The 21,950-nt window shown below is 55.9% G+C and overlaps 1 protein-coding gene across 2 annotated transcripts; it reads left to right on the top strand.

The window, feature by feature from the left end:
- The first annotated feature begins 6,318 nt into the window (after nucleotides 1–6,318).
- On the top strand, nucleotides 6,319–19,083 carry PGF (placental growth factor). Of its 2 annotated transcripts, XM_081229157.1 has the most exons (7): nucleotides 6,319–6,732; nucleotides 7,959–8,001; nucleotides 12,345–12,541; nucleotides 13,354–13,430; nucleotides 15,414–15,443; nucleotides 15,549–15,611; nucleotides 18,251–19,083. In XM_081229157.1, exons 1-7 carry the CDS (start codon nucleotides 6,658–6,660, stop codon nucleotides 18,276–18,278), a joined length of 513 nt encoding a protein of 170 aa, XP_081085283.1. In that variant the 5' UTR covers nucleotides 6,319–6,657; the 3' UTR covers nucleotides 18,279–19,083. The 2 variants fall into 2 exon arrangements, with proteins under 2 accessions (XP_081085283.1, XP_081085284.1); XM_081229158.1 differs by lacking the exon at nucleotides 15,549–15,611.
- Nucleotides 19,084–21,950: the final 2,867 nt, after the last annotated feature.

The following is a 21,950-nucleotide window of genomic DNA, read 5'->3' as shown; positions in this document are numbered from 1 at the left end:
CACTCTGCTATGTGATCGACTTTCACTTTCTCACTTAAGCCACACAACCAGTCTCTGAGATGGGGTTAGAAAGCTGAAAAGACTTGCCCAAGGTCACATAGCTAGAAAGAGACAGGCTCTTAATCCCTGCCTGACACCGCTTCCTTGCACAGCCTCAGCTAGTCCTTGCCCATCCCTCTCCCTTCTGCTGCTTGCCTGGCACACAAGAGGTACAACCCAGGCGGCAGCTACTACCCGCCATCATCCCTCAGGCCTCCTTGGTGGAGTGGGGGAGGAGAAGGTTGACCTGCCACCCAAGCCACCCAGCTGTTGCAGAGGCAGGACAGCCCGGAGCTGTCACAGACTCTCCAGTTCTCAGAAAGCTCTGTTCCACATCACAGCCGATTAGTTACAAATTGCTTCCTCTCCTCGTGTATCACTTACACAACAGAGAGAAAGGGGAGATTGTTCCTGAGGACAGTCTCCCTGGCCCCTCTCACCAGGGCAGCTGGGAGACACAATGGGAAAGAGAGGAGGGGCTAGGAGGAGAAAGGGGGAATAGTCACAGGAAATAGGATGTGGGGGGTCCCAGCAGTTGGGAAGGGACCCACTGTGTCCACCCTGGTAGGCAGCAAGCAGGCAGGGGACCAAGGCTTAGCAAGGGCCCTGAGCTGTGAGGGCAGAAAGGGGAAGCAGCTATGGCACCAGCTCAGAGGCTCAGTTCCTGGAAAGCAGCTTGCCAAGGACCCCCAGCTTGGGAGGACAGCCCCTGATTGGGTAGCTGGAGCACAGCAGGTGCCCGGCCTCTGGATTTCTCGAGAGCTTTGGACACCCTGGGATCTGAACAAATGCCCTCCCTCCAAGCAGCTGGCCGGCCCTCCAGCCCGTCTGGTTTCAATAAAGCTCTTCCAGTCTGGAAGAGCCTGGAAGGAAGTTCAGTGTCAGTGAGGCTGTGGGACACGAGGTGCTGGCTGTGGCCCCAGAGCCTCCCTGTGCCCCTGGTGTTTCTTGACTTTGCTGCCGCCACTAAGCTACATCCCTCCATTAAAGCAGAGGGCCAAGCATGCACAGAGTACCCCTTTGTCATTCCACTTAGCACAGCTGAGACCAGCTGGCATTTTCACAAAGGGCTTTACTAAATACTAAGGGAGAACAAAAGGGAAATAATTACAGAAAACACAAAAAACCCAGGCCAGGCTGCCAAGTTCCCAAAGTACGGGTTTCTGATCCTTTGGTGATGACACGTTGCCCCAAAAGCCTGGGACAAGGCCGCAGGCACCTTGCCTGGCCGCCCTTGTTCACAGCCTCGTGGTGGGTGCCATCTTAGTTTCCAGCCCTGGGAACCACTGGGTCTCCCGTGGGCTCTGCTTTTGTCTCCCAACTCGGACCCGCCCTAGGCCTCCCACTGGGTTCTGGTGTCTGGGCCGAGGCGTGAGCCTTGTCCCCTGGGGGCTGGCAGGGCTGTGGTGACCAGCCCAGGGCGTGATTACATGGCAACGGGAAGCTGTTTTCCCACACTTACCCCACCAGAGAGGCCCACACAAGCTGTCTTGAGCACGGGGTCTAGAAGGTCTACCTCTGAGGGCTGAAGGACATCTGCGTAAAGAATGAGCAGGCTTGGGACGTTTTCCCTGTGGAGAGAGGAGAGAGTGCTCTGAGGATGGGCCCACCTCAACAAACATCAAGTAAGCCCCTACTGTGTGCCAGGCACTGCACAAGGGGCTGGGGATCCAAGGGTGAACAAGTGTCTGCCCTCTCAGATCTTACAGGCTGAGGAAAGACAGACCAGCGTCTGGGCAGTGATGATGCTGAGGGCCAGGCACCATGATGGGAGGGAAATTCCAAGTGCTGGGGGAGCCTAGGTGAGGCGTGTCTCACCCAGTGGTGGCAGCCAGGGAGGCCATTGGAGCCTGGATGAAGTGCATGGAGAGAAGGAGAGAGGCTTAGGGTTGAGGCTGAGGAAATCCCAGCCCAGAAGGCAGGAGGAGAAGGCAGAGAGGCCCACCAGCCATCTTCTTGCTGGTGACTTTGGCTAGCTGGTGGCTGCAGCATGTCCAGCCTATAGTGGAAAGGCCTTCAGCCTGCGCTGCCCGCTGCCGCTCTCCCTGCCAGCCAGGAAACAGGAGATTCTAGTCCTTGGATGCTCTGCTTCTCACCCACCTCTGGCCACATCAAGATCTGGGGCTCAGGGACAAGGTCAGAGGGAGTGTGCTTCTCTAGGGCCACCTGAGATACCACTCCAGAGGCTGATGCTCAATGTCATCAAGGGAGAAGGAAGAGATCATAGTTGGGAAACAGATGAGAGGGTCAAGACTACGAAGAGGCCAGGCCAAAATGAGAAAATGAGTCAGGAAGCTAAAAGCCAAGAAATAGGGATGGGTTGAGGCAAGCGTTTCAGGCTAAGACCATGACTAATGCAAGGTGTGGGAAGCCCTGCGTTTTAGGGCAGCCTCGGAAGGCAGCCCAGCACGCAGGACTAGAACCCATGGCTGCTCAGGATGACTATTGTGATGGTCCAATCAGTGTTTCTATGGCCTAGACACTTGCGTTTACCTGTATTTACCTGTGACAGGGTCAATTCCAGGCCCGGGATGACAGTTTCTGTCTCCCACACACCAACCTTCAGAGCTTGTCAAGCAGCCACTCTGCTCCAGCAAAGGGCCGATCCAGAAAAGCTTTGGGACACCAGCTCTGCCTTCAAGGTACTTGCTGTCTGCTTGCAGAGAGAGCTTGTGCTCACTGGAAAGAGCTCTGGAGAAAGACCTAAGCTTGATCCCCATCTCTGTTCCTTCCCTGGTAGCTAAATGTCTATGGGCCAATTACTTAAACTCCCTGCACCTCCATTTTCCCATCTTAAAAATGGGAATCATTAGGGCTTCCCTGGTGGCGCAGTGGTTGAGAGTCCGCCTGCCGATGCAGGGAACACGGGTTCATGCCCCGGTCCGGGAAGATCCCACATGCTGCGGAGCGGCTGGGCCCATGAGCCATGGCCGCTGAGCCTGCACGTCCGGAGCCTGTGCTCCGCAACGGGAGAGGCCACAGCAGTGAGAGGCCTGCGTACCACAAAAAAAAAAAAAAAAATGGGAATCATTAAAACCTACCTCATAGGGTTGTTATGAGAATTCAATGAGTTGAAGTGCTAAAAGCGCCAGGCACACTGCTTGACACACAATAAGCGCTCAAAAAATACTTGTTCTCTCCCTGAAACAACAACAAATGATCACCATCCTACAGCTAAATGTTGAGTTGTGAATACTGACGCTACCAGTGGATCTGCTCAGCACCTGGATCTACTCAGAAGGTGTCAGGGGCAGCTGGGGACTGATTGCCTGGATGGTGATGGTGAGAAGTTGCGTGTGTGTCTGTGTGTGCGCACGCATGTACGTGCATGCACACGTGCACATCCACGCGCACACAAATCCCTGCATCCTTTTTCTCCTCTGCATTTGGCAGAAACATAAGATTCTTCTTTTTCTGTCTCATGTCCAGGATGGTGAGGACTCTACTCTGCAGTGTCTTTTATTTTTTTTATTTTATTTTTTTTGCAGTACGCGGGCCTCTCACTGTTGTGGGCTCTCCCGTTGCAGAGCACAGGCTCTGGACGCACAGGCTCAGCGGCCATGGCTCACGGGCCCAGCTGCTCTGCGGCATGTGGGATCTTCCCGGACCGGGGCACGAACCCGTGTCCCCTGCGTTGGCAGGCGGACTCTCAACCACTGCGCAACCAGGGAAGCCCTGTAGTGTCTTTATATCTCTAATAAGAATCAAAAGTTGAATTAGAAATCATGCCTAACAGCTACCATTTCCTGTACCCCAGGTGCTTTAGCAGTCCTCCCTCACCTATGAGGTAAGCACTGTTATTATTCCCACTTTAGATGGAGGAAGTCTGGGCTCTGAGAAGTAAAGGAAGTTACTTGAAGTTATACAGCTGGTAAGGACTGGAGTCACAATCCAGGACAGCAGAGCCCCATCACACCTGCCCTGGACTGGATGTGAGTAACAGTAAACCTCTATCTGACTCATGGACATTCTGAAAATCTAATTGGTTTTCCCTAGCCTACCCTAGCTAATTCATCTCACAACCCAAGAAGCCAAGTTTAGAAGGATATGGTCTCCAGTTTAGTGACAAAAAGACTGAGGTGCACTTGTAGGAATCGTAGACACTTCCCAGGCATCAAGCTCACTCCAGAGAGTAGAAAGGGAGCTGCAGCATTCCCACCCATCTGTACCTACCCACCAACCCCCTCCTCGGCCCTGGCTGTGAATGTAAACTTCAAGGGAACCACCACACCACATGCCCAGTGCCTAGAACATAGTAGGGCTGAAGCAATACATGTTGCATGAAAGGACAGATAAATGAAAACAAATACACACAACATGTACAATCTATGCACCCTTATACATACACAGTTATAGGCAAATGTGCCCAATGCATAAGTGCTCAAAACACTCAGTTATAGACAAGCATATACAAAACAGATACTTAAACACACACACTCATACACAAAACACACCCATGTCCACATTCACAAATCCAAATCCAGAACAAAGACCCACATAAACACATGCATATGTATACACAGATATCATGGGCAAGCATATATGATCCAGATATGCACAAACACACATCTACTCACCCCAGCAATGCCCAGACGTCCTCCACCAAGACCCTGGGGCCAGGAAGGAATCTGTCTGCTCCATGAGCCTTAGCATGTTGGAGCTCGTCAGAAAGTTCTTTGCAGCCCCCACTTAGCTGGCTGGTGACTGGCCCCTGGCTCCTGGACCTCCGGGTTTGGGGCCGGCCAGGCAGGAGGCAGCATCTCCGGCAGCCCCGCGTGGGTGGGCAGGCAGGCAACGGACGCAGAGGTCACTGGGGTGAGAGCTGGGGCTGCCCTGGCCTCTCTTTTCCTGGCTGGAATGTGAGATGTAGGGGCCGCCTCTCAGGCCTCCCTCCTCTCCCCCAGCGGCCCACCAGCCCCAGGCCCACGCCAACCCATGACCCCAAATCCTGCCAGGATCTTGTAGCCAGGAAGTGTGCGTGGAGGGTGGTGGTGGTGATGAACACTCGAGGACTGTGGGAGGCATACACAAATAACACAGAGATGCACAGTCACACACAGAAGCTGGCCCGGATACTCACCCACGAAGACACACACACAAAGACACAGGCAGGCATACAAGTTCACAATCCCACTGAAATGCACATTCAGACACTCTTGCAAACACAGAAGAAAAATCAGGCACATACACACACACACACACAATCACACAGGCGTACAGAGATACCAAGAGACCAGATGCTCACAAAGCGACATTTGCACATACAGCAGATGCACACAGACATTCAGACCACACAGAGACTGATAGCACACATGGATCTTCACAACCGCACACAAATGCCCACACACAGGCACAGAGACATGCACACACAGACCCCTTCCGGCAGACCCCTGCCATGTTGGAGCGCTTCCTCCTCCTCCCGGGACCAGGAGGAAATGCTGCACTAGTAGGCCACTCTCCAAGCCACATGTGGCCGGCTTGCAGGCAGGGCCTGGAAAACTGCTTGCCACAAGAGGAAATAGTGCTGAAGCCCCAGCCAGGTGCCTGCCGTCCGAGTGCCTGGCCAGGAGGATGGTGCATGGGCTGAAGAGACAGCCACATGGCATGGGTTTTGTCTCTGTATGTTAAACACACACACACACACACACACACACACACACACCCTTTTCAGGAGTGCATATGTATGTACAACATATACAGGGAGGGGAACTCTTGGAACCTCAGTTTCTTCATCTATAGAATAGGGTTGATAATTCTTTCACCCTTGAGGATTATGGAGATGGCATAAGGTGGCACTGTGAAGTACCAGACCAAATCGCTGCCTTCCTGGGGGTCTGGAGCTGCATCTCTGCAGAGGCCTAATGTCAGGAGCCTTGTTCGCAGGCTTTGGGCTCCACACCTGGCTGACCCCGCCCAAGGTGGCCGGCCTGGAAGAGCGGGAGCCAAGCTGGGGGCCCCTCTCCTGGGCCGGCACCGGGTGCTGCCTGGCTCAGCCGGCGCCCCGGGCAGCAGGCTCCGAGCGTCCCAGGAGAAGCTGCGGGCTGGGCTCCGCCGGGCGGTGAAGCCCGCATCTGGAGGGCCCCTTCCACGCACTGCCAGCCGAGCTCGCTCAGGTCCGCGCCGCCCGGCCGGCCTCTGGCCCCGCTCGGCGCCCGGCCGCTCCCTAGGACTCGGGTCTGGAGCCTCGTCGGCGGTGGGCGGGGCGGGCCTGCAGCCCCGCCCCCACTCGCGGCCCCTGAAACCCAGCGGCCGACAAGCTTCAGTCCCAGAAGGGAGCTGCTGTCTGAGGAAGAAACTGCATCTTCACTGGCCAGCCACGAGAGGACCTGGGGTCGCACTGGGCGCCCGACGGACCCTCCTCAGGGACCCGCCTGCCCCACACCACCCGGCCCTGCCGGGCCCTCCGCACCAGGTGCCCCAGCCGCAGCCTTACCTGCGGGCTCCAGAATCCCCAGGGCTTCCAGAGGATGCTCGGGCCACCGACAGGGACCTCGGGGCAGCAGTGAGGGGGGCACCTAGCCCCCCATTCAGCTCCTGTCCTCCTGTGCCAGGGGCTCCCCCGGGGTACGAGCATGGTGGTTTTCCCTTGGAGCCCCCTGGCTTGGTACGTCTGAGAAGATGCCTGCCATGAGGCTGTTCACTTGCTTCCTGCAGCTCCTGGCTGGGCTGGCGCTGCCTGCTGTGCCCCCCCAGGTAAGACCCCCACCCCGCAGCCTGGCTTCCCTGATCTTCCCACCCCCAGCACTGGGAACAGGGGGCTCTGAAATCACAGACCCACTCCCGGGAGCAGCACCTCCAAGGATGTCCACACACTTCCCAGGAGCCAGGCTGGACCACGTCGTCTGGGAGGAGTCCGCAGGCTGGGCTGTCCCAGACCTCAGCTCCGGGGTCTGTCTTGGCGGGGGCAGGGAAGCCACAGGGAAGGGAGGGAAGTTTCCTGTCTGGCCCCTGGAGCCCTGGTGGCTTTGCTAAAAGCATCTCTCCACTAATCCCAGGCGGGTCCCTGGCCTTGTGGTCAGGGTCGAGGCCCTGTGACCAGGCAGGCGCCCCCAGGACCTCTGACCTGGCCTGGTGGAGGGAAAGCCGGCTGAAAAGACTCTTGGTGGGGAGGCTGGGCCCTGCCCCCCACCAAGGCTCCAGGCTGAGCCCAGGGCTCCTGGGTGGGCTGGGGGCAAGACAAGGGTCGCACTGTGCCCTCTCTCCCGGATGGGCAGCTGGAGGTCCTGAGTGCAGGGCCTGGGGAAGTGAGCAGGGCCCTTTTCCCAGGAGCTGGGTGAGTCTGGCTGTGAGCCAGCTTGGGCAGCGAAATCCTGACAAAGCCAATGAGCTCCCTTCCCACTGCGCTGTCCCACTGCCCTAGGAGTCCCGAGCCCCAGCCCAGAAGTGGGTGGGCTGGGCAGTTCCACGGGGCGGAAGGGCTATACCACCCGCCGCCGGCTTGCCTGCTGCAGGGCTGGTCAGAGGTGTCACTTTACCGGCAGCACCGGCTCCTGGCGCCACCCGCTCCAGCGCCTCGGCTCTCACCAGCTGATCGCCTCCCCCTGGGCTCTGGCACCCAGCCAAGGCGAGCTGCACAGGGCCAGCAGGGCTGCCTGGGGGCTGGGTAGAAGGGAGACCCCAAAGGATGGCCAGATCTTTGGGACAGAGCAGGCAAAGGGTCTCCAAAAGCTTCCAGCCTCCCACCCTTTCCAAATGAGGAAACTGAGGCCAGAGAGGGGGTGGGACCCAGACCCACCCAGGGTCCCTTGAGTTTTTCGTTGCACCTGGAAGGAGCCAGCTGTGAGACAGGGCAGAGTGTGTGCAGCGGGTGGGAAGGAGCTCAGAGTCAGAGGGGTCTCTATGATCTCACCAACACAGTAGGCCCCAGAGCGCAGAGGCCCAAGGTGGTCCCCCTCATCTCTGCACCTTTCTGTCCACAGCAGTGGGGCTTGTCTGCTGCGAACAGCTCATCAGAGGTGGAAGGTAAGCTGCCTGGGCCCAGGGGGTGGGGGCGGGGCTGGAGGGGCGGGTGCACGGCTCGCCAAGTCCTCACCTCCTGGGCCTCTGCAGAGGATGGGAAGGGTTGGCATGAAGGGTGGGTGCAGGCTGATACTGAGCTGGGGAGAGTCTGCAAGCTGGCTGACGCCCTGGCCGACAGAGTTGGCAAGGCCTGAGAGATCCCCCCATTGTGACCCAGAGGCCTAGAGAGGTGTCTTCCTGGGCCAGGGTCACCCGGCACACAGAGAGCAGGGCTGGGGCCCGTTTACCCAGGATTCGTCAGGTTGGGGTTCATCAGAGCCCCTTCCCAGCATGATGTAAGAGGGCAGATGGGGTCTTGGAGGGCAGTGCAGACAATGAGTGCCAAGGGCCAGGCTGGGGGTCTATGAGCTGGGTGCAGTGGCCCAGCAGTCAAGAGGACCAGGGAGGGACAAGAGGACCTTCCAGCAGCCAGCCCTGGAGGAGCTTCAAGGACCTGACGAGGCCTTTCCATTGATTACAAACAGACAGAATGAGTTTTGCCTTCCCTGGCCCCTCCACTCCCCACCCAGGGTTGCATCAAGAGGGAATCTTCAAAGGGTGAGACAATTTGCCAAAGAGACATACGTGCAGAAGGCAGGAGGCCCATGCCAGGCCCCCTGCCTTGCTCCTCCCTCCCTGCCTCTCCGAGACGTGCAGCCAGGCCACACACCACTTCCCACGGAAGAAAGGGAGCATGTAGGGACATGCACACGCACACGCGTGGTGACCTCTGTGAGCTGGGAACACCCTCCCTCTACTGCCTGGTAGCCAACTTCTCCTGGGCCTGGCCATGCTCTGACGGCTGAGTCCCAGGCCCCTTGGGCACTGAGAAGGTGGGGGTGGTAGCAGACGTTGATTTCATTGATATCCTCTCCCTCACCCTGCTTGCCCTCTGGGATTGGCACAATACTATGCTCTCTGGGATTTGGAGAGAGACCCATCACCTACCTCCACCCCATGGCCTTTTTGATGCTTTTAGTATATTTCAGATAACAGCTATCAAAGAAGTCTGAGCCTCAGTTTCATCATCTATAAAATGGGAGCATTAAACTACATGATATCTAAGGTTCTTTTTCTCAGACTGTAGGATTCTCTGACTCCATGGAGGAGACACAGGAGTATATATCTCCCAGGGACCCGGGTGAGGAGGGACCCGGGAAGTGTCCATCCATTAGGACAGCTCACCTGTCATCCTGATCAATTAGGGAGCCCATATCATGACCAGGGAAAGAGCTTTGGACCCCAGTTATCAAAATCCTGAAAATGCCATCCCCTCCTAACACCAGACAAGAGACAGAGTGGTCTGTGCTTTGCAGCCACAGACGTTGATTTTTTACTATTACTATTCATGGTAATATTATCAGGCATTTACTATAACTCTGTGCTGACCACAAGCTGTGAACTAGGAAGGCACTCGTATTCTCCACGTTTTATAGATGAAGGCTCTGAGGCTCACAGAGACCCTTGGGGTCACCTAAAGCCTTGGACACTCTTCAGTACATGTGGCAGAGCTGGAGCACGTGGCACCGAGCCTCCCCACGGCTCACAGCTGAGCAGGCATTGAGCAGGGTGTCCCCTGCCGCAGGCTGGGTGTGTGCCCCGCCGGTGACCACCAGGAGGATACCTGCTGGGCTCGGGCTGGTGGCCAGTGGCTCTGCCCGGCCCGGTCCCCCCACCCTCCCAGTGGCCCCCCCCCCCAGGAGCTTGCTCTCAGGATGAAACACTTCCCATCTGGGGTCTCCTCTGTCCTGGGTGGTAGGCAGCTGGAGCCAGACGGGAGGCTCGCCCAAGGGCTGGCAAGAGAGCCGAGAGCCCACTTTTTGGCCCCGGGAGCAGCCAGGCGCCTGCCTCGGCCACAGCCTCCATTCCTCTCCCCCCACCCCGGCCTCTGAGCAGGTCTGGGGCCAGAGGAAGTGCCCTCAGGAGCAGTTGAGCAGAGCTCTTTGCTGAGGGGCTCAGCCCACAGCTGGGAGCGGTCACAGCACTCCCTCAGCCAGCCCCTCGCCCAGCCCCCTCTGTTTCTCCCACACACCCAGACAGCAGCCCCAGGAATGAGCTGCCCCCTTTCCTGGTGGCTGCCAGGTAAACCAGGCCCAGCCCACCTCCTTCTCAGCCCTCTCCCAACACCGTCCGGCCATGAGGCCCAGAAAGCGGTGGGCTTCAGGGCCCTGGAGCCTGGGTCCTGTTGCCGCAGTCTGCGTGGTGGGTGAGGGGAAAGGAAATCCCTTCTGCCTCCTAGGCCCTGCGGCTCTGCTTAACCTGGCGGTGGCCCCATGGCCCAGCTGGGTGGAGTTTGCTTGCGGGATGGTAGGGGGACGGGGTGCCCCTTCTCCGCTCCTTTCCCCCTCCCTGATGGCTGGTCCCGGGGCAGGACCCTGAACCTTCTGTGGCACTTTGGCAGCTGGCTATCCCTCTGCTGTTATTTATATTTTCCAAGGCAGAGATTAAATGTTCAGAGTTGTGTAGTGCTTATGAAGATTTTAGACTAAACACGCACTCACAGAGTTACAATAAGGAGGTGCTCCTCTGACCTCTCCCTGCAAAGGCTGGCTTCCCTGGGGCTTTGGGCTGCCTGGAGGAGAGGGCCTTGTTTCCCACTTGGGTCCAGGGAGAGTGACCCAGTGGCCTGGAGAGGCAGGATCAGGGAGGTCTCTGGTCTCCCTCCCATCCCTGGGCCCAGCCTTAGTGCCCCCTAAGCAGACAGGGCAGAATGGAGCAGCAGACGCCCAGATAAGCACAGTTTATTGCTCTGTGGCCGCTTCAGCCAGCTCCACGTGGACACACTGCCTCTTGGGTATTTTCCACCAGCTTGCAGCCTTTCCCGAGGGCCTCTGCTAGGGCTGAAGTTTATTTTTCCTCTGAGATTACCCTGAGACTCACGTCCTCGTAGGCTCAGTAGAATGGACTTCAGCCCCTTCTGCCTCCTAGGAAGGGACATGGAAGGTAGTGAGGGGCTGCTAAGAGAGGCCATTGCTCTAGGGCAGAGGCTGCAGTGTCCCCAGGTGGCCCAGCTTCCCTGTCCTCCCCCACCAGCTGAGGACGACCATCAGGTACAGGGCAGGATGACCCAGGACTGGAGATGTGTCTCTGCTTACGGTCTCACAGCTGGGCTGGGTTGTGTGCACAGAATCACAGACTGCCTGTCAGATCTGGGAGAGCCCTTAGCAACCATCTATTCCCAACCTTCTTCTTTTTCCTCAGCTGAGGAAACTGATATACCCAGAAAGGTGAAGGTCACACAGCCAGTGTAGGGCCAGGACTAGAAGCCAGGTCTCCTGGCTCTGGCTACTCACTTCCTGTGAGCCTCTGTTTGGGACCAGGCCCCAGGCCCTCCCCTGAAGGAGCAACGTCTTTTGAGAGACTCCAGATGAGCCCCCAGAAGATCCTGGTCAAGACCACCAGGACATCGTGGGGGTCAGGGATGTCCCTGATAATCTTCAGCGAACTATCATCTAATCAATCAGTAATTACTTAGCTTGTGTTTACTGGGTGCTTGGGTCCGTGTCTTCAAGGAGCCTCAACTTGCTTGTAAAAAAAGATAAGAGCCACCAGTGACGGAGATAAGGCAAGCCCTTGGGGCTGAGTTATGCTCAAAAAAGGAACATCTGTTCATGCTGGACAAGTAGGAGAAGGCTTCGGAGAGGAGGAAGGGAGGCGGGCCTGGGGAAGTGGGTAGTGGGCTTTATTTGGTTAGAAACGAGAAGGGGGCAAGGAGCATGGACCTCAAGTGGGAATTAGGGTGATGCGGCCCCGAGCTCTCACGAGGGTGGCCTGACCGAAATGGAGCACGGGAATGGAGCATGTTGCTGGCTGCAGTCTTGGCCACCAGGCAGAGGAGCTGGCCCAGAGTGGGGCAGGAAACAAGGACTAAGGGGAAGGCTAACCCTCCCTGTGGGACTCTGCAAGCCAGTCTTGCAGAACTGACTGTTTTCTGCCAATTCCCCAAGACTGAGGAATCACCAGGTCAGGGCTAAGAAAGATCCAGAGGGCCTGGGAAGCTGCCAGAGCACACTCCTCAAAGCTTCAAGGCACCGAGGCAGATGTGGGTCCCTGAGTTGAGAATAGAGCTGAGAGCTCAAGACACTGAGAAATTCCGTTCCACTGGTATTTCCATCTGGCAGATGAGTTGGAGTTCCAGCTGTCATCCCAGAGGGATCACATCAGGAGTTCAGAGCCGGGGGAGCTCACATAGGCTGGGGGCTTCCTGGAGGAGGGGGCGTGGGCTGAACCTGGGAGGACCTGCAGGGCCTGGGCTTCAAGGAGGAGGCCCCTCCTGGCCTGACGCAGCTGTCTGTGCCTCCTCGCAGTGGTGCCCTTCCAGGAAGTGTGGGGCCGTAGCTACTGCCGGGCCCTGGAGAGGCTGGTGGACATCGTGTCTGAGTACCCCAGCGAGGTGGAGCACATGTTCAGCCCGTCCTGCGTCTCCCTGCTGCGCTGCACGGGCTGCTGTGGCGATGAGAACCTGCACTGTGTGCCAGTGGAGACGGTCAATGTCACCATGCAGGTAGGGAGGCTCTCCTCCTCGTGTCCGGGCCCGCCCCTCTGTCCACGTGCTGCTCAGAGGGCCACAGAACCTGCCCCCGAGGGGGCCTGGGGAGGGAAGGAGGGCAGGCCAGGATCACAGGACTGGGTCTTATGGCCAGGCCCATCCTCCTGAACCACAGTGCCCCTCCTTCCTGAACCCCTGCCCCAGCTTTGAGCCCCCTCACCTCCTCCCTTACCAGCTTTCTCAGCCTCTGGCTTAGCCCTGCCCCAGGACCTAGGATATCTGGTTGAGGCTGGAAAAGAAATCTGTTCGGATTCAAGATGTCCCTGTTTATACCAGGGACATTTGGCATTTCATGCCCCGAGCTTTCTTACACACTCACACCCACATGGTTTTTTGAGCACTAGTTGAATAATGCCAAGCACTATGCTAGGTGCTTCAGAAATGTTACCTCAACATTCAATCCTTGGAGCCAAGTGATATTCCCATTTCACAGATGAGGAACCTGAGGTTCAGAGATGTTATTTCACTTGCTCAGCAGGTGGAAGAGCCAAGCTTTGAACATAGGTCTTGCTGCCTCCAGAGGAGGGCCCCCCTTCCTACACTATTGCTATGCTGGTGGCCCTGGGACGGGAGGGACAGGGCCCTCCCTCAGTTCCACATGCAGGCGGGAGGGCTATTTGCCCCACACTCAAAGTGAAATGAGGGTGTGTAGTCCAAAGGCTGGTGGGAAATAGGGAGCCTGGTCCTCATGCAAGGGGAGGCTGGAGGGAGTATTGGAAACCCCAGGCCACCTCCGATCCATTCACCCAACCTTCCTCTCCCCTCAGCTCCTGAAGATCCGCTCTGGGGACCGGCCCTCCTACGTGGAGTTGACGTTCTCTCAGCATGTGCGCTGCGAGTGCAGGTGGGTCCTCGGGTGTGACAGGGACAGCCCCCACGAGCCTGGCAGCTTCAGCCAGGGGCTGCCCGTCCCTGCTTCCTAATTGAGGGAGACCAGGGAAATCGGCGACCAGTGGCAGCTGCTTGTGTCTCCCCATCAGCCGGTTTTGCCCAGGGAGCTGGCCCCAGCAGCTGGACCACAGCTGCTGAGAAACCACAGGGATGGAGGGAGCCAGGGTCCCTCCCAAACTTGCCAGGCTCAGGGCACTCCATCTCCCTCCTCAAGCTGGAAGGCAGCTGCCACGGCCCTGGAAGAAGTGACTGGACTTAGTTCTAGGCCAGGCTGGTGCCCACGGGAGGGGTCAACTGGCTGAGGCGCGCAGAGACGGACAAGCCCTGGTGGGAGGGAAAGGGCAGAGGGAAGGAGCTTTCTTTAAAGTCGCTCCCCCACCTGGGAGAGCCTGTCACCAGCACATCTTGCTGCTGGTGCCCAGGGTACTCTGAGCATTAGTTACCAGGAGCAGCAGGCCTGGCACTGCCAACCAGGCTCAGGGAAGAGAGAAATGGGCTCAGGTGCTCTCCTGGTACCCCTGGGCCATGGATGGAGGCACCAGACAAGAGGTCCTGAGCCCTATCCTGGGGCAGGAAGAGGGGGAGGACCACCACTTATGGTGCATCTCCTCTGTGCCTCGCCAAGCATTAGGCACCTGACTGTGTTTTCTCATTTATTCAATAAACATCCATTGAGCACCAACTGTATGCTAGGCACTGTCCCAGATACTTGGGATACAGTGGTGAGCAAGACAGACCAAGTCCCAGCTCGCCTAAGAACCCTAGGAGATAGGTACCATTGTCATCCCATTTTACGGATGAAGAAACTGAGCCTTGCTATGGTTACATGATTAGCCATAGCTAGTGAGTGGACCCCAGCCTGTCTAAGCCCTAAGCTTGCCCTTTTTCTTGCTACCTCTCGTGGCCGTTACCACACTCTCCAGGAGCCCCAGTACTGCCCTGGGCTTGGTCCTGCTTAGTGTCCTGGGCTCTGACCACCCCTCTTGGACCTGTACCACTGTTAGAGGCCCTGCCCCAATCTGTTTCCTCCTGTCCCCCCTTGCCAGGGCTTGGCCATATAACAACAGTTCAGTAACAAACCCTCCTGGGCACAGTGCTTGACAGTGACCTTTCACCTTCCACATCACCTTTGCCCTCACAGCCTCTCTGTTGGGGCAGACGGATGAGAAGACTGAGGGTCCAAGAGTGTCTCTGACTGGTCCCAGGTGGCAGAGACACGACCAGGCAGTCCCAGGAGGCGCTGGTACCCTGCCCTGGCTCCCAAGGCAGATGGCCAGCCTAGGGAGCCTTCCCTGACCTCACTCTGGCTCCCAGGGGAGACTGAGGCCCTGTCCCCTTCCAGAGGGCTGGGCAACAGGGCCACCTTTCTTCTCCCTTCTGGGTCAACAGCCACAGCCCCCGGAGGCAGAGCCAGGACAAGCCTGGTGACTGTGGGGCTTTCAATCAGCTCCCCTCACCCCACCCTTCACCCTGGCCCCCTGCTGTTGCCTGCACCGTCACGCATCCTCAGGGTGGGGGGTGGCGCGACGTCCACCTGACAGGTGGCCTTGCCCCTCATTCACTGTCAGCGAGGAAACTCCCAGAGGGCACCCTGGAAGGAAGGGCCGGTGCGAGGGAAGGAAGTGAACAGAGAAAGGCAGCAGAGAGCAGACTCATTCCCCAGATTTGATGCCAAGAGGCAGAGGAGAGCAGAGGGTGTGGAGAGGACCCCCAAGAGGGCATTCACACCTCTCTTGGTGGGGTCACCAGAGGCTACGTTGGAGCGGAAGCCCCCAGGCCTCTGGGCATCTCTCCCTAACTAGCTCCATGCTACCCCCTAGTGGCTTCAGTGCCAACTACAGGACCAGCGCCAGGGATGTCCGAGGGGGCTTAGGGGGGAAGGGAGCCCCCGCTTACTCCTTTCCTGATTCTCCCCTGCTCCTCTCTGTTTTCCCAGGCCTCTGCGGGAGAAGATGAAGCCAGAAAGGTAAGCAGCCTGGCTGGGGCACCGGGCTGTTCTCAGGCCTGCCAGCCCCTGTCCTAGCATGGGGGCCCCCAGCCACTCTGTCCTGACGCTTTTGGCTTATTACAGGAGGAGACCCAAGGGCAGGGGGAAGAGGAAGAGAGAGAAGCAGAGACACACAGACTGCCACCTGTGAGTGCGCGGGGGGCCCAGGGATGGCAAGGAGGCTGGGCCAGAGGGGAGCCCAACCCTGCCAGCAGGGTCAGTGGTCTGGGAGGGACAAAGCCAGTGGTCGGGGGCTACAACCTAGAGATTCTAGGGCCTAGGAAGCCTCAGGTGAACCAGGACAAGAACCAGGAAGCCTTGCTTCTTGTCCCGGCTTAGCTCTAAGTTTCTGTGTGGCCTTGAGCAGGTCACGTCACCTCTCTGAGCCAAGTTTTTCTCTGTGTGTAGAATGAGGGGTCAGGGGGTCCACCAAGCATTCAGTCGGTCTACATTTACTAAGCACTTACTGTGTGCCAGGTACGCCAGTGGGCAAACCAACAAGATTCCTGCTCTTACAGGGCTTACATTCTAGTGCTAAAACGTCCAAAAACTCAGCCAGGGCTACCTCCTGGTGGCCCTGAGGAAGGTGTAGCCCCTCACCGGCTCCCAGACCAATATTTCTTCTACCCTCCCAGGGAGCCTTGGGGTCCACTCGCTTCCCTTTCCCTCTCCATGTTATCTGCCCATGTGGCTTCACATCCGGAGGACTAGGCTGGAGTCCAAGCCTGAGTGTTGGGAGAGCAGGATTAGAGAAGGGAAAACCCAAATCTGTGAGAGTAAAGAGTAAAAATAAAGTATTTCACATGCACAGTAATCAGTCACACCACGGTTCTCCTTCAGGGCCTGTCTCCTTCCACCAATGGACTCAGGAAATCATTTCATGCTATGGGACTGGGGCTGACCAAGTCCTACCCCATGAGCCCACCCCTGCACGAGCAGAGACTTCCATCGCACTCTGGGATGCTGGGGAGGATTCTGGGTGGGTCCTCTGCAGGCACATGCCCCTGATTTCTCCCCTGGGCCCAAGCAGCGACTGGGGGAGGAGCTGGCAGTGTAGTCAGTGCAGGGCTCCCCAGCTGGGCAGCCCCAGATGGAAAGCGTCCTGTCCTCTATCTGCTAGGGCAGCAGTCTTCAAACGTTTCATTCGGGAATCTATTCAAAGAAATTCGAAAACTCATGCGCTCCCTTGTTCACTTTTAAGTTGACATTGAACTTTTCCATCAAAATTGTAAATAGTTGCAAAGGATGCAACTTCTGGCCTATCGTGAATATTAATATTTTAATATAAAGCCATTATATCACTCTCCAAATGTATCCCGTGGAATAAGCCATCCTAATTTAATACCATCATCCACTCAAAAAAAATGAACAACAGCAACAAAAAAAATATATGAACACTCTCCTTTAATAGTTGAATATTTCCATTGCTTCTTTTTTCCTTGAACCTGTCTTTCCATTTTACTTTCCCCACAGAATTTCAGCCTAATGTAGTATTTTTTTAAATATTCAAACGTCTTTTATGTATCACCTTGTCATATTTATCTGCCACAACAATGGTTTGAATTATTTTAAATTTCCTGTGAGCAGAAAACTCGAAATTAAATTTTCTCTTGGAATGAATTATCACAATAATTATTAGTAGTAGCAACTGATCAAAACAGCCCAAATACATCATATTTTACTAGATGCTAAATGCAGAAGTACAATCAATCTTATTGGGAATGCACCTCAATGAGATGGAGGCAGCTACTTCTTTTCAATTAGTTAATGAACTCAGTAACGAATGTTACCTCCTGCCAGACTGAGGCAGGATTCAATAGTAATTCCATTCCTGTGCATCGTTTTTTATAGATGAAAAGACTGAAAAACCATGTTCACATAAACAGGTAAATGGGGCTGGATGTCACTCGATCACCTGATCTCCTTCCAAGTTGTTTGCCAAAAACCCCAAGGTGATCTGCTACAAAAATTACTTCTCATGACAGATTAACTGACAATCCGGTTAAGCTGTTCTTCAATTTTGTTGAAAGCAGACTTGGAAACCACCCCGCTTGCAAAACGCTTGGTTACCCAGTCAGTCACCATACTTCCTTTCTCAACGCCTACAACAATGTCTCAGATGGTTATTTTATTCAGTGTCCCCTCGAATCCTTTTTACCTTGGGGAAAAGTACTGTAACAGGATTTAGAATGGACAAGATGCTTCCTTCCTTCCTAAGGGAGAAGGGCAACTGGGAACAAGACGGTGGGAAGCAGACCTCAGGTGGGGAAGATGGGGGAAGTGGACCTCTCACGCAGACAGTTTTCAGGCAGAGTACATGGGAAGGCTGAAAACGAATTCCTTTAAAACCATCAGTACATACACCTTGGACAATCTTCATGTACACCTAGGGGTTCCCATATCCTCGTTTGAAGACTGGTGTCCCAGAGTAAGCAAAGGCATTGGTGCATGGAGCCAAATTGCGTCTCTGACTAGCTGTGTGACCTTGGGCAAGTTTCTTGACCTCTCTGAGCCTCAGTTTCCTCATCTGCAAAAAGATGATAGTGCCTTACTCATGGGATATTGTTAAGGGTAAATGAGAGAGTGCTTAGTGCGGGGCTGGGCACCCGGGTGCGTGCTTGGTGAAGGGTAGCTCCTAGCTGCTTCTTGGCCTCGTGCAAGCAGAGATCCAGGCTTCCCGTGCTCCCTGTCCAAGCTTCCCCTCTGGGTTTGTCCCCCCTCCCATAGGAGGGACCCCACCCTCCACACTGGGCTGATACCCCCTTTCTGTGTTTGATCTCTGGCAGGTGCGGCGATACTGTTCCCCGGAGGTAACCAGCCCCTCGGAGGAGAGAGACCCCACACCCAGCTCGTGTATTTATTACCGTCACACTCTCAGTTACCTCCCTGCTGGCACCTGCCCTCTATTTATTAGCCAATTGTATCCCTGCTGAATGACTCACTCCCTCCAAGAGGAGGGGCAGGGAGGGACAGGACCCTCAGGAATTCAGTGCCTTAAACAGAACGTGAGAGAAAGACAGAAGACAGACCCATGTGGCTTCAGCTTGGGAAGAAGCAAGACGTGTGGCTTTGTGAGGGGCAGGCCAGGCCCCAGAGGCTCCGGGGGTCACCAGGGGGCTGGAGAGGGAAGGACTGGAGACCCACCGCCTGCCCCCCGGCCTTGGGCTCTGCATGGACCAGCAGCCCTTGCTGGGGGAGCTCCTGGCCGGGGTGGGAGTGGAGAAGCCTGCTCCCACGGGCCCTGATGGCAGGGTGAGCCGGCGGCAGGGTGAGCCGGCAGCAACTCTGCACCCGCTTCCTGGCAGCAGCTCTACCCCTGGAGATCAGAACGTTCAGCTCTGGAGAACAGTGGTTGCCTGGGGGCCTTGGCCACTCCTTGTCCCCTAGGTCTGGCCTCACATCTTGCCACTGCTTGTGCTGGGACGTTGTTCTTTACCGCTAAGGCGTCACCATCCTGCCCCTCCCAGGGACACAGGCAAAGAGTGGCCCCAGGCTGGACACGGAGCAAGCTGCCCCCGCGTGGCTGTTTGACCGCCAAGCCAGATTCTCTTGAATAAAGTACTTTAGTCTGGAAACAGCTTTCCAGGGGAGTGTGTCTGCCAGAGCAGCGGGCAATAGCAGGAAATGGAAGCAGGACAGAAGTAAAAGGGACCGTGGGCTCCAAGGCTGCCCGGGGGTAGCTCCAGCCTGCTGCCGCAGCTCCCTGGGGCATCTTTTCCCAGGTGCTTTAGGCACAACCCTGAGGCCCACTCCTCCCATAATGAGGGGTTCCCAGGATGGAGGCTTGGCCCCAAACTTGGGAGGCCCTGACCCCAGCCACCCCGATCACCCTCAAATTCAAGAGCACAGTCCCCTTCCTCTTCCCCCAGGGCCACCCTATACCCAGCCCAGTGCCCGACCCTCTGGACCCTGAGTGAGTGGGGGCTCCCAGGTGCCACAGATCGTGGCCCCGGGGGACTGAACTGCACCACCTCCAACCCACTCTGGCTGCCGAATGCAGGGATGGGCAGATGCTGCCTGATCTCTTCCTCCTTTGACCTCCTGTCTTCCTGTCTTCCTCCTGAACACCTTGGCATGAAATGAGAAAAAAATGCTTTTTTTTCTTTTTTCAATCCCATACACTTACTCTCTGATTCCCTTCTACCTTTGACCCACAAGATGTGTTTGTTTTCCTGTTGTGTTTTGGGAAGAGGAGCTCCCTGTTCTCTCTAATTGCAGGCTGCTCAGACAAAGCCACAAGGCCCGGGGGCAGGGGCCCGCCCCAGGCTTTGGAAGGAAGCCATGGACGGGTCCAGTGAGGTAGGTGGAGTGGGGAGGCCCTGCTGAGGCCCTTGGTGGTCTGTTCACCGAGGCCCGGGCCCCTCTGGAGGACAGTCTGGTCAGAATGTGCTTCTGGCTGGTGATCACAGAGTAGGGGTGGGCCAGCCCCGGGGGACACGCTTTGCAGAAGAAACGCACTTTCTCTCCAGCTTCTCCACTCTTGGGCTGTACGCATTCCGAGCCGTTGCCTCGGAGGGACTGAGAACTGAGAAGAGCACCCCTCCCCCTTAGGCTCTGATGTGGCCCCAGGGATCCTACCGCAGCCCTTGCAGCATCTCCAAGGCTCTCAGATTCACAAGTCACCCGCATGGAGGTCTGCCTCCCCACCCAGACCAGCCACCTCTGTAGAGAACTAGACAGAGACCAGGGGAGCATCCAGAGGCCAGAAGCAAAAATCTGCATCCGTGGCCAGAGCCTCACAGCAGGAGTCAGTAGGAAAGGAGATGACTGGTCCACCTGACTACACTGGCCGTCCTTTCAAATCATTTAGGACCTAGAAGGCCCTTTTCTTTTGCTCTTTATGTATTTGTGGAGCCCCACCTGTGTACCTGAAACTGTCCTAGGCACCAAGGATTCAGTGGGAAATAAAACTCCCCGGACCTGCTCTCATGGATCTTGTATTTAGTGGAGAGACAGACCATAATCGTGGGTTAAGGATGTTGGGTGGACTTTATTCTTTTTCAAATTGGAGACTGGACCATAACTTAGGAAAAAGGGGTCTTGAGTATCCCACACTCTAAAACAAAGAAGAAGCAATTTGGGGCTGGACACATCTGCCTACAGGATTTATTAAGAGATGGCTGAAGTAATCCTGCTAGGCTCTAACATCACCCAGCATCCCCTTCCTCAGTCTCCATAAGCGGAGGACCAGGGAGGGGGAAAGGAGAGAGAAGGAGGGGAGGTCACCAGAGACCTGGGCTGCTGGCCCCTTCTCCTCGTCTCCCTGGAGCGGATTTGTCATTCAGATTAGCCCATGTGCTAGATGGCTAGTTGGAGGAATGGAGAACTGACTAGTGAGTGACAGAGGATGGGGAGAGGGGACACCTCAGCACCTCCAGCAGGAGTTTCCAGGGGGACATGGGGGAAGGTGAATGGCCATGAGCCTCCTTTCCCATGTTCTCCCAAGAGGGATACGTGCAGATGATGAGACCCCAGAGGCTCGAGGCTGTGGACGTAGGGTTGGGACAGTAGCTGAGTGGAGGTGTCAGGTATAGATCTGGAAAGGGCACACAGTAGGGAACAGTGTGTGGGGTAGCCCTGCAGTTTGCAGTGTACCCACACGAGAGTGGGCATCTGGATGCCTGTCATACGAGGCACATTCATAGCTGGAGAAGAAATGGCCACAGCTAAGAGAAACTTTCCCCTAATTTCTCCTTCCCGACCCTGAGAAAAAAGAGAAAGGGACTTTGGCGAGGAAAGTAGAGAGGAGTACAGGGGCAGACTACGCCTCTCCCCGCTCCCTTGAGCCAAGTCCAGGCCCTGCCCAGGGGAGAGAAAGGGCTTAGTCTTAAATTGGATGGACCAACCTAGATGGGGTTGGACCTTTAATAAATTAAAGTGACAGGAACATTAGAAGATCTGCCCAGGATGCTATTAAGAAACAGGAAAAGGAGAATCAACATAGTTAATCTAGAAGCAATGATGAGAGAAAGAAACTCATTTGTTTGTACTCCCACGGTTTGCTCAATAAGCAATTTATACATATAAACAGAGAAATTAATGAGAAAATGTCTTATTGCCAGAATACGGTTCTGGCATATTAGAGATGGCCCTTCCTTTGAATCTGAGTTGACCTGGGTCTGCTTTGATCAATAGAGTATAGCAGAAGGGACTTTATAATTGTTCCAAGTCCTTTAGAGAGCACTGGCAGAAGCCTTGGTCTCCTGGAACCCTGGGCTACCATGTAAGCCGTCCAACTATTGTGAGGTCACCATGTTGGAAGGAAGCCCAAGCTAACAATATAGATATGTATAGATATGTAGGCAGGGGTATCAGCCAGCCTCCAGTTGCTCCAGCTCCCAGGCATTACAGTCATCTCAGCTGAAGCCCCAGACCCCATAGAGAAGAGAGAGAGAAGCTGTACCCACTGTGCCCTGTTTGATTTCCTAATCCGTAGAATTATGAGATGTAATAAAAACAAAGTGTCTGGGGGCAGTTTGCTATGCA

This window comes from Mesoplodon bidens, assembly GCF_964165515.1.
Source record: "Mesoplodon bidens genome assembly, chromosome: 3".
In the NCBI taxonomy this organism is placed as follows: domain Eukaryota; kingdom Metazoa; phylum Chordata; class Mammalia; order Artiodactyla; family Ziphiidae; genus Mesoplodon; species Mesoplodon bidens.
Note: the sequence above shows the minus strand (reverse complement) of the source record. Positions and strands in the feature narration are given on the sequence as shown.

Coding starts and splice junctions, on each gene's coding strand:
- PGF (XM_081229157.1), top strand. CDS start 6,658: ATGCCTGCCATGAGGCTGTTCACTTGCTTCCTGCAGCTCCTGGCTGGG. Junction 15,444..15,548: donor GAGAAGATGAAGCCAGAAAG/GTAAGCAGCCTG, acceptor GGCTTATTACAG/GAGGAGACCCAAGGGCAGGG. Junction 15,612..18,250: donor AGACACACAGACTGCCACCT/GTGAGTGCGCGG, acceptor GATCTCTGGCAG/GTGCGGCGATACTGTTCCCC.